This window comes from Poecile atricapillus, chromosome 1 (genome assembly GCF_030490865.1).
Source record: "Poecile atricapillus isolate bPoeAtr1 chromosome 1, bPoeAtr1.hap1, whole genome shotgun sequence".
In the NCBI taxonomy this organism is placed as follows: Eukaryota; Metazoa; Chordata; class Aves; order Passeriformes; family Paridae; genus Poecile; species Poecile atricapillus.
Window position 1 is genome coordinate 33,047,804 of NC_081249.1, and position 13,995 is coordinate 33,061,798.

A 13,995-nucleotide genomic window follows, 5' to 3' on the forward strand; every position below is an offset into this window, starting at 1 on the left:
GTGGTTTGGTGGTCAGCTGAGCTTTGTTACGCTGTTGGCAGAAATACACAGGAGAAAAAAAGCAAGAAAGTGTAACATCAAAATTTTACAGGTAAAGCTACAGTTAAAATGTGAAGGTTTCTCCTAAACTGAAAAGAGTTTTTGAACAAGACTCCTGCATATGTCTTTCCTGGTTCTGCTGCTTCTCACATTTTTCATCAGGTTCATTGCATTGACCTAGAAACATCCTGGAGAACAGGGTGAACATGTCCAAAATTAGGTTGATAGGAGAAGGGCTGTCTGACCTGAGGAATGCTGAAGTCAGTGGGTTATGAAGTGCTGTGCATAGCAGCAGGAAGAAATTAAATGCATGAAATACCTGTGTGTGCTATATGCAGTGAGATTTGGGCTGCTTTGGGTGAGTGGCTCTTCCTCCATGTTCCTGTAGAGGGCAGGATGCCTGGGGGAAACTGGCTGGACACAACAGGGTAAGAAACTAATTTTGGAGTACAAATCACACACCTTCCTTCTGTGATCTTGGGGCTGCTGCCTCCTGGCAGAGACACTGACCACTGTGGTATTTATGACCAGAGTTAACCCATGTAGGGCACTGCCTGTCAGGCTTTGAAATTTTTCATTTTGGAACAAAGGAGTTAAAGACCCTCAACTGTTCCAGGCAGATGAAGGTTCCACTTGTGCCAGCAGCTGGTACCACATTTCCCCACACACCCACATGGATCTCAGTGGTTCCCAGCATTCAGTCCTTGTGGCTGAGTGTACACGCAGAATAAGGGAGTGCAGTCATGCAGAAGGAGATTTACTAAAAGATTTAATAAGATGTAAGAAGACAGGACAAACTGCAGTGAAATCACTTTTGGCTTCAGTTCTGGTTTTGCCTCTCAGTCTGGATAAAAAAAATACTGCCTTGTGTGCTGCAGGATGTCAGTACCGGGTTGATAGTGGTTTCCAAGATGGTCTTGCTTGGTCTCAGGCAGTTTGCAGTGTGGATAAAATACCCGCGTATAGGGGAGGACAAGCCTGTGGGAGATTTTCAAGCTTCCTGTGTGGTTAAGGCACAGGACCAAGAGTCAGGAGATCAAGTTCCTGTGTTGTACAGATAAGTTGTTTCATCACAAAGGCTGCATTGATGAAAATTATTTCTAAACGCAATTCTTTCATTTCAGCCAAGGCTTCATTCTTGCCAGGCAGTATCACCTTCTCATCCCTTATGGAGTGATAACAGTTGCTGTTAAGGCCTCACAGAAGATGGTAAAAACAACTGTTCTGTGGCACTTCTGGGAGATTCAGGTTATTTTATGGTCTCAAAACAACCCTGAGACAGTAGCATTGCGGGAATAATCAGTGCTCCCTCTACCCATCAGAGCTTGTATTCACTTCTGCTGGTTTTTTTTGACAAGTCTGCTCTGAGAAGGTAGGGGTGTAGGGGGTAGGAGTGTGATTTTGTGTGATAGAGGTCTTTTATTTGGTGAGGTATTCATGTCATGAAATTACATGATGCTTTCCTGCCCCTGAGATGGACTTTGCATTGCAGCACTGAGCAGTCCTCGGGACCCTGTGTGATCAGATTCACCCTTCAGAGATGAACATGTGTGTGCAGCTCAGAAATGCAAAGTTGGACAATGTCCCTGGAGGTAGGTCATCCCTGGTGATGTGGCAGAGCTGTTTTCCTTTCAGTATGGCTTTTTGGTCTGATGGAGTTGCATCAGTGAAAAGCAAAGGTCAGAAACAAAAAACTGTGAAGTGAGATGAAAGTGAGTGTCCTGTGAAATATAGCTCTCCTCTGCCCAAGTCCAACATGGAGATAAGGATTTATGGTGAGATATTCTTAGTGGTGAGCTTATGGGAGCCACCTCTGCTTTAAAGAATCTGCAAAGAAAATTCTTCTCACCAGTTTGGCAAATGCTGAGGTAGAGATGTTTCTGTTCAACAAAACTGACACAATGGATTTTGTAAAACAGACTGGGACATGTTAAGGAATATTTAATAATGTTATGACTTAGCAGAATCATATAAAAATATGGGTGTATCATTAATTATCATAATATATCACTATCAATTATACTCATATTGGAAAAAAATGGTGGAAGAATATGTAACTTTGAAGGGAAGGAAAAGCCTTGTTAACCACTATTAAAATTTACTGAAATATCTTAGCAGTCAAATCACTCCTTTTATGAAAAATTCAGAAACTTCCAGTTTAAGCAAATTAGCTTCACCTCTGCTAGAAACATTATTCTCTGGTCTGCCTCTCACACAGAAATAATGGCTCTATAATCCCATTCAAGACTAAGATTTGCCTCTGTATGGACACCAGTGTAATAGTCCTGGAGTAATTATTTATCTTGCCCTATTCCAGACCAGTGCAGAGTGGAAAGTGGAGAGGGGGTCTATGTGGTTACTCTGAAACAGATGTGGAGATGGGCATAGGTGCAGTGAGATGCAGAATTTGAAGCTATCCAAGATTTATTTCTCTATATAAATGAGAGATTCATGCAGACAAAGGTTTATCTTTGTAATTGCCTCAGCTGAGTTATGATTAATCCTAAGGATAAGGGATGACTTTTGGACATGAAGCTCCCCTTGTGAAATAAGTACTGTCTCATGCTTCTTTTGACGTATGTGCTCTGCATAAAAGGGCATTTGCTCTAGTATTTGCATCTCCTCATACAGAGAGTAATGTAGTGGTCCCTGGTAGACCTTCCTGTATCAACCTGGACTGCTGTCCTGCCCTGGCGCCCCTGAAGCAAGGTATGAATGTCCAGCAGCTCCCTGGCCCGTGAAGATGGGCAGCATTTGGCCTATGGAGCAGCTGCATAGCCAGGAGCTATGGCCAGGAGAGGGAGGAGTGTCAGGCAGGCACTGAATGCCACCTTTCAGGGCCCAGAGCTGAAAGGGTACTGTTGTTATCTGCATTCTTTCCTGACCACATCCCATGACCTGTTGCGTGGAGCCTTTCAGAGTACATCCAGGCACAGTCAACAGGGCTGGGATGTGCGTCTGTGTCCTTGCCAGCGGCACACTGTGAACAAGGATCAAAAGTTCATGGATGCTTTGCTTTCCCTGTGGGCCATCCCACTGCTGGCGAGGCACACTCGGTGCTGGGCTGAGCAGTGCCATTACAATTGTAGCATGATAGGAAACACTCAGAGAGCTCCAACAGTAGCAGAGTGCAGGTATTGTTTAGTCTCACTAAGGACTGAATGAGCCACTAGTTCTGTCTCAGCCTCACCCTGAAAAACAAAAGTCAGGGGGTTGGCTGCCAGAGAGTTTTCTTCTCCTTTTTCTTGCTGCACCCCTGCCCAGAAGAGTGGTGTTGCTTTTTCCCACGTTCTCTGAAAGGTGAATCTTTCATTCAAGTTTGCTGGCTCATAGAATCACAGAATAGTTTGAGTTGGAAGGGATGTTAAAGATCATCCAGCCCCAGACTCAAGCAGGGACAAATGTTCCTCAGGACTAACCACCTCAAGTACATGTATATCAATGCATGCAGCCTGGGGAACACAAGGAACTGGAGCTCTGCAGCCAGTCAGAAATTTATGATGTCAACACAGGTACAACATCTCACATGGCTGTAGGATCACACTGGATGGGTACAGGCTAGAGGAAAAGGGGGTGAATACCCACTGAGAACTACAAGGGCATTGCCAGGGTTTGCAGAGATGCAGCTAGAAAAACTAAAGCTCAGCTTGAACTGAAATTGGCCAGAGATGTGAAAATAAAAAACCACAAAAAAAGGTTTCTTCAGTTATGTAAACAACCAGTAAAAAATGAAGGAAAACATGTACTTGTTGTGCAACAAGAAAGGTGGATTAGTCACCAGCAATGCTTAAAATGCAGTTCTCAGCACTCTCATTACCTGGGTCTTTACCAGTAGCGTTGGGCCTCTGGCCTTGGGAACAAAAATCCAGGTTGATGCAAACATAGACTCGCCATCAGTGAAGAAAGAGTTGGTGTGTGAACTGTTGCAGGAGCTCAACCCCTACAAATTGATGGTCCCTGCCATTATCCACCTGAAAGTGTTTGAGAGCTGGCTGACATCATTATGGGTGCACTTCTACAACCTTGGAGAACTGTGGAGGATCAGGGGATATTCCAGAGGGCAGCAAGAAATTTAACGTGACCCTCATCTAAAAGAAGGTCCTAAAGGATGATCCAGGAAGTCACAGGCTCATCAGTCTTACTGCAGTCCCTGAGAAAATTATGGAACAAATCCTCCTGGGGGGCTATCACAAGTCAGATGAAGTCCACGACTGGGAAAAGCAAGCAGGGATTCATGAAGTGTAAATCGCACTTCACAAACCTGCTCACCTTTTACAACAGGTTCATTGCCTTGGTTGATGTGTGGCAAGTGGTGGACATTGTCTACTCAACGCAAATGAACAGTGTGCTGCTGCAGCACAGAAACCCAACGAGATATGGGGTTACATCCAGGTGGAATCACCAGCGCTGATAAAAGCAGTCTATCCCACTCGACACTTCTGAGGCCACACCTGGAACGCTGTGCTGTTTTGGTCCCTACTGTGCAAAAAGATGTGGACAGGTTGCAGAGGATCCAGAGAAGGACCACAAAGAGGACCAGAGGATTGGGAGGCCTGCCATGTGAGGAAAGGCTGTAAGAATTGGGTTTGTTCTGCCTTGAGAAAAGAAGCTTTATGGGAGACCTTATCAACATGTTTCAGTATGTAAAGGGTGCTTACAAAGTAGACTCTTTTTTTACAAGGAGTCACATGGAAAAGAAAAGGGGTAATGGTACAAATTATTCTTGAGGAGATTAGACAGAAGATAAGAAATTTTCACAGAATAATCTCACCAGGGAGGTGGCAGATTCCCCAACATGGATGCTTTTAAGATTCAGCTGCACAGAATCCTGAACCATCTCATCTAAATTGTGCTTTTGCCAATAAAGGTTGGAACAGATGACCCTTGAGGCCCCTTGCAACCTGATAATCTATGAAATGCTGGAAGGTAGGCCACAGGTGACAAGCACCACAATGTAAAAAGGTGCCTGCCACTCTTCTGTTAGGATGGGAAAGCAAAGGAGGCGTAAGAAACTTCTTTTAGAGTTCAATGCAACTGTATGCAACAATGCAATGTTCAATGCAACAAAGCATCCAGATTCCTTACATTAAACATATTTCCTTTTTGCTTTTCTTGGATAGAAAACCCTGACGTTGTTTTTCTTTCCTATAAGCAAGTTAAAAACTCCATGTTACAGTAGTCCACCCTATGCTTCTGAAATGGGGCTTGAAACTCAAGAATGGTAACTGAACTTGGTCAAAGACTGGGATTTGGGTATGACTCATTTATCCCCTCTCCTGAAAAGCTGACTACAGAATCTCTTTGAGTTGGATGCCTACAGGGCTCCAGTGTTAGCATGACAAAGGGCAGCAGACAACCACATGAGCACTTTTGTACTACTTCTACTACTCCTTACCCTCAGGAGAAAGTCAATTCAGCAGCAAAGATAGAAGAGGTTTCTTAAAGGTTTTTGAGTTTTGCATCTTAAGGACTCAAAACCCAGTAATTTTCACCAGCAGACAGAAAATTTGGAGGACCGAGCAGAGCACAGGCCAGATTTCTGGAACTTCCAATGAGAAGAAGATCAGGAAAGGGGCATTTACTGCAAGAGATCTTTAGCACTAAACAGAGGACTCTAAAGGTAACACATTTCAAACCATTGGCATCTAGCTACCAGTAGTTTCACCACTATACTGAAGTATCAAGTTTGTCTCACGAAAACTTAGTTCATGATCACAGTTAATATTTAATCTAGTTGGAACAGAAGTCAAATGCACACACTAAAAAATAACGAATCCACTCACAATTGTAAAATGTTAAATTGTAAAATGTTGAATACTCACATATACCTGTCCTAATAATTACAGAAGCAATGGTATGACATTGAATAGAAACCCAATAATAGATTTTAGAGTAAAATATGAGTGCTTTGGCATAATTAATCTTATTCTCCTGTTTTGAAAATTTAGTGCATAAACTAAATATGTGGTCAGGAGTGGGTCATGATCAAGTGCCCTGTGCCAATGTGCCATGACCAGGCCTTGTAAGGTGACTGAATTTGCTCAGCAATACGATGTTACACAAGTGTCATCAGACTCTTCTCCTCATGCTCAGGTACTTCCGGATACCTCTCCCTTACACTTCCTCAAATTATTTTCCCAAGTGTCCAAGAATAAATTCACTGTTACTGACAGCAGTGGCCTTAGGAACTACTGCATAAACAAGATGTACCTAATCACTACAATTAGCATGTTATCTGAACTTGCTCAAATTTACTGTAGCTCACAAAATCTCTTTGGGAATGTACCTACCATTGGTGGAGCAGCTTGTTCAAAAGCTGTAAATTGCAGAAACATTTCTTAGCAGAGCTGTTTGAAATATTCATCCCATGTCCAAGCTGCATTACCATGAAAAAACATATCCTGGTTCTTAATGTGGCAGAACTTTTATTTAGAGGGAAATTATAACTTTTGCATTTACATGGCACCAATTATATACAGTACACTTTCCATGATAAGAATTGTGATGCTGTTCACAGAAAGGTATCAAATTTGAGATAAATAATGCATAAGCTAAAATATACAAACCAGGGGTGGAGGTGAAACTATTGGCCATTTTTAATTATCTATAGAAGAATTTCAAGGAATAATGTTTATTCAATGTTCAAAAACTTTTAACAAACTTCTAGTAAAGTTAATTGAAATATTTATAATACTATTCCCGTTGTTGCACAGTATTTCCAATATACAATCAAGAAGATGCACAGAACACAACACTTAATATGAAAAAACCTATTGCACCCACAATTTAAAGGTTTCACTGCCTTTTGGATGCTGCACTACCATATTTATATAAACATTTACAACACTTCAGTAAACACAAAGGTTCTAAATGTAGTGCAGCATTATGGGGGGCCATTTTCAGCTTTTAAAATAAATGTTAAATGCCCATATACTGTGCCATTTATTTTAAGCTGATGGATTAAGCTGTAACCCTTAGTGAGTAGCAAACACACTTTCCCCATGTTCAGAACATTACCATCACTCTGACTATACAGTCTCTATTCTGAAACCTAAGCTGTCCTTGGCTTCATTGTCATTTTGGCATTTTGCCTCAGTGCTTTTAACAACTATTCCTTATGTAACTTTTCAATGGCCTGTTAAGTAGTCCTGTGTAGAATCTGAAGCAAAAGAATCTGCATCTTCATTATCAGTCTCATCACTACTGTCATCAGCCGCCGGCTCTCCTGTCAGCGCAATGCGAGCATAGTCATCAGTGTCTATGGACTTGCAGAAGTGAATGGCATACTTGAGCTTTTCCTCTAGGACCTGCTTACAGGAATACCTGGGCAGCTTCAGGAGAAAGAAGCATGTGTATGACTCAGGAAGAAAGTGGTCTGGAGGATTGTACTTATCCAATACCTGTTAACAAATAAACAAAACAAAACAAAATTATTTTTTTTTGTTCACTGTCCAAAAACACAAATAAGTATTGAAATAATAACTGTGATTATTTTTCTTAGCAGCTTATTGTTTTTGATTCTGATGCTGAAGTTTATTAAAAGAATGAAGAGGCCAAGTCCATTTTCCCTTCACTAAATTAATAAATAAAAACAGATGTGTATGAGCTGCTTTGATTATGAATATGTGGTTGGGAGCAATCTAAAAAAGACTATTACTTCAGGAGGTATAAAAAAATTATTTGAAGATTATGTGGTTTTAATTTAGCAGAAATTATTAACTAAACTGAATGAAATGCTAAATAAATGCCAGCAAAACCAATAAATGCTATCAAAATTCACAGAAACAAATGGCTGGGAAATTAAAGGAACATTCACTTGTCCAAGTTGAGAGAAGACTGGTTCTATACATTATGTAACTGTCACGGACATTATTATTCAACTGTTGCGCTGTTGAATTTACAACGTAAAGCTGCAGAACAGTTTAATGAAACGTAAAGCTGCAGAACAGTTTAATGAAATCAGGCTTTTGTTATGTCATGCTGCTACTTCTCCACTACCAGCTTTTTGAGATTCCCCCAACTTTCCCCATCCCACACACCTTACCTGAATAACAAAGTCCCTCCCCCTAAAGTCTGCAATAGTCCTGGGCAGTCTTGTTCTGCCCCACACAAAACGCAGGAAGAGAGATCGCTCTGTGTTGGAGAAGGACTCCATCACTTCCCAGAACCACTGTATCAAGGAAGCAGTTGGTTCAATGCCTTTGTAAGTTGCTACAGATTTCAGGAGATGAAGTGGAATATCTGGGCTTCCACATACCTGAAAAATAAAATACAGTGATAGGCTACTCAAATCCAGTCAAAGCAATTGCAGGTGATTTGTCCCCTCCCTTCCTTTAAAATATTTGATCAGCTTTTACACTGACAAACTGAGCACTCAGATCTTTGAAATGCCATGCATAGTCTCCTAGTACAATAAAACTAAATATACATCTTCCCATCAGGGGACAGTAATGAACATTTTTCGTACTCCTGAATTTAGGGCAAGTACCTCCAATTTACTTTCTAGATCACTGGCATGTGGGTTGTTTTTTTTTTGTCTTGCTTGTTTGTTTCTTCCTGAAATAATTCATTACATCACTGCTCAGCTATGTCAAAATAATTTCACTAACACCAAGAGGGCAATTAAACATTTTCTGGTCTTTCCTTGAACTGATGTTTTCAACCACACAGCAGTCACTGTAAACAGCATTTAATGTGGGGTTTTTATTAGTAAAACAAATTAGTGGATAATCTCACTCCAGGCTAATCTGACAGAAGTAACAAAGCAGAAATCCATACCATAGTTTCCAGTTCATATCCTGTAAAGAGTGAAAGTAGAGGAACTGGAACAACACGGGCCATCCCCTCACGAACTGCTGCAACCTGTTCATCAAATTCATGAAGCCTGTAGAGAAACATTTTCAGAGTTTCTGTGAATGTCATTTATAGCAATTATTTATAGCAATTACTGTATTATCAAAGCATCTTTAACCATTCTCCTTCTCTCATGTCCAGCTATGTACCAAAGAAAATGAACAAACATTTATTATAAGGTACTTGACTTTCTACACTAATTCCTATTGCACAGCAAGCTCAATATGGAAGAGATAACTCTCAATGTTTTAGATATTTTATTTCCAGTATTATTAATGTGCTATGCCTGGCAAAAACAAACCAATATCCCATTTGGAAACAATATGCTCTTGCAAAAAGAGTGTCTGTATCTTGAAACTCTAACTTCAAACATTCTCAGCACTAGACAGACATTACTGCATTAAAAAAAAAAAAAGAAAGGGTCTGAACTAAAATAGGATGTCTGAGCAGATAGTAGTTTTTTTATTTCAAGACAGGCACAGATAAGTAACATTCTGCTGCTTCTGATGCCACACATGATTTGTGTTTGGCTTATTTTTTTTCCCTGTCAAATAATTTCTGAGATGTTTTACAGAGCCCTCCAGAGCAGAGACATCTCTTACAAGTGCTGTCCTCAGGCTAGTCATCACCAAAACACTCAAATATGTCAGGACAAGTTTGGTCTTCTGCATCCACTTTTCCACATGGATTCTATTGAGGTGCTAGTTTTCCCTCTCAAGGGCTTCATATTGTTAAAACACTTGATACTTAACCTTTAAATGTTTCTCCACAAGGCCTTTTAACTATAAAATGCTTTAGAAATGCTCATGTCCTCTGAGGACAGCCAGAACTGGCAAGAGAGCAAAGACATTTCTTCAAAGGAATATCAGCTCCAACCAAGACCTCTCTCTTTACTGTCAGAAACAGGTCTAAGTATTGGGTCATAACCACTTACAGTGGAGAAAAGAATTAAAAACTAAGGCTGTAATTCAAAATTGGCAATTGTATGTGAAAAACCAATTTCTTATCCAAATTATCTAAATTTACCTATTTCAGTAGGCACTAGGCCCACTGCTTATGATTGTTTCTGAGATGCACTCATCTAGATTAGCTACCTGGCCACATAAGCAATCAAAGGCCAGTCTTCTCAAAGACTGAGCAGTTATTTCTCACTGATTTCTGTGCAGTGACCACGCATGTATGTGCATCAGTGTCCTAGCCAAGGAATGAACATTTTGGTTTGTACGTTCCAAGCTGGAGTAAGAACTCAGCTGATACTTCCCTTAACTGCAGTTGATGATATGAAAAGGTATGAGTGCAGCAGTACTAGATCTAAGCTCTTTTCACAAAGAGCTTACTGATCAAGCCTACTACTTTAGCCCATAGGAAGAATTAGATGCATGGGACATTTCTCCACCTGTAAAACTGGCTGCCAAAACTGCTTAGTCAGTACAAATCTAGAGGCACACCTGCTCATTTATTTTGCAACCTAAAAATTAAGTTTAAGAATTTTCTCCTTGTATACGGTAAGTGAAATCAGAAAATCAACACTGTAATCACATGAAAATATAAAAATACTTGTATATAACAGGCTAATTAATGTATACATATAACTTGTATAAGCAGGCTAATCAGCCTGTTGTTTAAAAGCTGGTGTGTATTTTTAAAAATTAAATACATATTTATATCAGTAATTTTAATGATTTATTCAACAAACCTGTAGTTTATTGCCAGCCTCACATATTCCGCTCTGTTATCCAGTGTAATATGGGTGTACTTGGAACTCAGCTGAATATCTTGACCACTTGCATTAGGCACAGTGAATGGGAGGCTCATAGCTTCAAATTCTTCTGAAGTAGCTTCATTGTCTCGAATGTACATAAGCCCAGGAATAAAATCTTTATCAACCTTTGAAAGTAAGAAACCTGAATTAAAGCCAGTTTACAAGCACTATACAACAGTATCTCTTGCATACCAAAAGCAGTGCATCATGTGTCACCTACCAAAGCTTTGACCAATGTCTGACCAAAATTCCTCTAACTTGAATTCAAAGCCATAAAATGGCTTAGTACTTTACATAAAATTTCATTATATTGGACGTGGGAGAGTGCACATATTCTAGATTTGAATCTTTTTGGAGGGCCTTTGCCAAGAAACCGTATAAGAAAATGGATTTAAAGCTTAAAAGCATAATCATCCTTACCAGCACTGGGTTTGGTACAAAAGGAATCCCCTCACTGACAAGTAAATGACTCAAAGCTTTTATAGGAAGTACATTTCTACATGACAGTATTTGAGAAAAAAATTTTCTTCATAATGAAGACCTAAGTCTTAGTCCACATTTTCTGAGTTTGGTAAACAGAAATTGAGAGCTTGTGAAATTCAGTATGTGAGCACAAACTATTAACAGTTTGAACTTACTTTCTTTTACTTCAAAACAGTGCAGGCATGTGCCCTCAAATCAGTTACCACATCTTGGTACAACATACAGTAGCAGCTACAGAAAGGTTTACTGGGAAGTAGGAACTTCCCAATAGGAGCCACAAAGATTGCCTAGTCAAACCCATGAGAAGATTTGAGAATGCTCTAGAATTCAAATAGATTATTTAACTACTCTTGAACAACTTAAATTTACAGTTTTAACAGTCAGTATAAATCACCCTTGTATTGTGGCTCAAAATTTAAAGGGCCAGTCAAAATACGAGCACATAAAAACCAGGGAGACCAATCATTTGAGAAGTTTATGCTAGAGTCTGCTTGTTTTCTGTAAGCTATATCCTACCCAGGAACTTCCTTCTCACCTCACTGAGATCAGCAATTGTGAGGTTCATTCCTGCAAGCTGTTTCCACACTGGCTCAGCCAGGTTGAGGCTCAGAGGGCTGCCAGTCCGGATAGCAATGCCCAGAAGTACACCTGTAAGTTTAAACATTGTTTATTGGTTTTGTTAGATTCAAAATAGTTTGACTACACATAAAGCACACAGGATGTCACAAAGTTGCTAAGAAATTACCAAGAAAGCGAAACATGTTCATATGCAGGAGTGACTTGGCAGCAGGATTTAATAGGAAACAATCTCTGTTTGCTCCAGATTCATCTCTTCCATTTGGTGTCACAATTAACAGAGGGGTCAGCCCATTCTGAAGTTCCTCACACATTTCTGCTATTGATTCACTATAACCTCCACCACAATCATCCACAGATTCACCTTGGAGAAGAAAAAAGGCTCAAAATTAAATATTCTTTCAAAAATAGCTGAAGTATTGAAACAAATTGTATTTCCTCTCTGGGGATAATTGAGTAAACAAAAGTTTACTAAAAGCTGCAGTTTTGTATCCCTTCATATGAAAACCCCAGAAGTCTGGCTCTGTATTTAGACGTTTCGAGTTCATTGTAAAACATATTCTTTAGATTATATGACACATCACAATGCCAAAAATACTATTTTAATAGAGTGCAAAAAATATTTTGTCCCGTATGTGACTCACAATAAAATACAACAGAAATAGAAAAGGAATAATGTTGCTTTTTCGTGAGTGGTATTTTAAAGTAGGTAAGTTTAATTTAGCCCATATACAATAGATAGAATGGCTCTTCAATCTTAAAATATTTATCATTAAAAAGCTCAGTCATTGGTGAATTGTAAAAACAACCCTACCAGTAAAACTAGCTAGCCAGGATTATCTGCCAATTCAGACAGCTGAAAAAGTAGGTTTAGGTTTTGAAGAACATTTGATGTAAGCAGAAGAGCTGTCCCAGAACCTGAAGAGAATTACAGACATGCTTACATCTGGAGGAGTTTTATAAAATCATTTTGAAATGTTTTCTACTTTCCAACGTTTTCAGCATCTTCCTCTGCCCACACACTTCCTTCCTTCCTTCAGGTTCTCCAAAAAGAGTAAATCCCAAGAAAACTGTAAATTTAAGTGCAAAGTAGGAAGGCATAGAGTGTTGAGAATTTTCTTACCAACAAACTTGACTTTCCAAACACGATGAGGAAGCAGAAGGCTATCAGGGCTAAAGGAACTCATTTTAGCACACATCTGTCCAAACACTGACTTTGTACCATCAGGTCCAGCCAGTCCTCCTTTACTCCTGGAACGTTTTACCTATTGAATAAGCACATTATAAAAGTCACTGAAGAACATATTTCAACTGGCATCACTATGCAGATAAATAAGGAATCTTCAGTTCTCCCAGCACCAAAACCTTATCTTATGTTCTTTGTTCATCCTTCAGTAATCAGCACTATATCTGTTCATCTTTAGAGGAAAGTGGAAAGACAGAAGGACAGAAAAGATGAAGTCTGATGGTAAAGACTTCTTCTCTTGCTTCTAAAGAAGCAGCTGATTACTTGGCTACTTCCATTTTTCTGATTTCAGTCCATTTAGTTAATTTATCCTATCTCTCCTCACAGATTCAACTGACAAATCTGGCTAGGTTTTTCAGATTAGAGACTGTGCCAGAAAACTCAATATGTGTTATTCTTATATTCATTAAAAGTAATGACTAAACATGCATCTGTGATTCTTACTAGGAGCCTCTAAAAACAAGTAAATACTATCAAAATACATATGATTATAAAGATACACAGGTAACGTGTTCTTAGGCACCTACAGAAAAAGTGTGTTTTAATATCTGATGAAGATCCCTAAGATTGGCATGCAAGTAAATTTCCATGGGATTTTGCTGCAAGAGATGCACACAAAGAGGGTAAGAATACAAAAATGTATTTCACCAGCACAGAGAGGAAAGAAATGGAAAGTGAAAAGAGAGCTGAAGAAACACAAGGCAATTTTTTCCCTGCCTGGTGTTCTGCAATTTATCTTCTCAACCTGTCCTGACTGCAAATGGACTCCTGCACATAGATCACCAATATCCACGAGACTGTTCATTCAGAAATAGCCAAAACTTATCCCACTATATTTAGTCACACTACAGGCTGCAGTGCATCTCAAAATCCAGCTGTTCTCATGCTGCGTATTTCTGATGGCTCTGGATAAAAGAACCACCAGATTTCTCTCAGGTTTTAGTGAAAAGCTGATACACCCAGATCCTCCTCATGTGCAAGATGTTCTCTATCAACACAAGCTGGTTTTAATTCAGTGGATTTCTGAGAAATTTGT

The 13,995-nt window shown here is 39.6% G+C and overlaps 1 protein-coding gene across 3 annotated transcripts in view; it reads right to left on the reverse strand.

The window, feature by feature from the left end:
• Nucleotides 1–6,443: 6,443 nt before the first annotated feature.
• Nucleotides 6,444–13,995, reverse strand: part of HERC2 (HECT and RLD domain containing E3 ubiquitin protein ligase 2) — a 102,429-nt gene continuing 94,877 nt past the window's right edge. For all 3 annotated transcript variants that reach the window (XM_058830011.1, XM_058830009.1, XM_058830010.1), the window contains exons 87-93: nt 12,837–12,978; nt 11,883–12,077; nt 11,673–11,785; nt 10,589–10,779; nt 8,818–8,923; nt 8,084–8,296; nt 6,444–7,439 (exon numbers count right to left, since the gene is read on the reverse strand). In XM_058830011.1, coding sequence (XP_058685994.1) covers nt 7,167–7,439; nt 8,084–8,296; nt 8,818–8,923; nt 10,589–10,779; nt 11,673–11,785; nt 11,883–12,077; nt 12,837–12,978 — 1,233 coding nt within the window. In that variant the 3' untranslated portion in view covers nt 6,444–7,166. The remainder of the gene's footprint in view (nt 7,440–8,083; nt 8,297–8,817; nt 8,924–10,588; nt 10,780–11,672; nt 11,786–11,882; nt 12,078–12,836; nt 12,979–13,995) is intronic.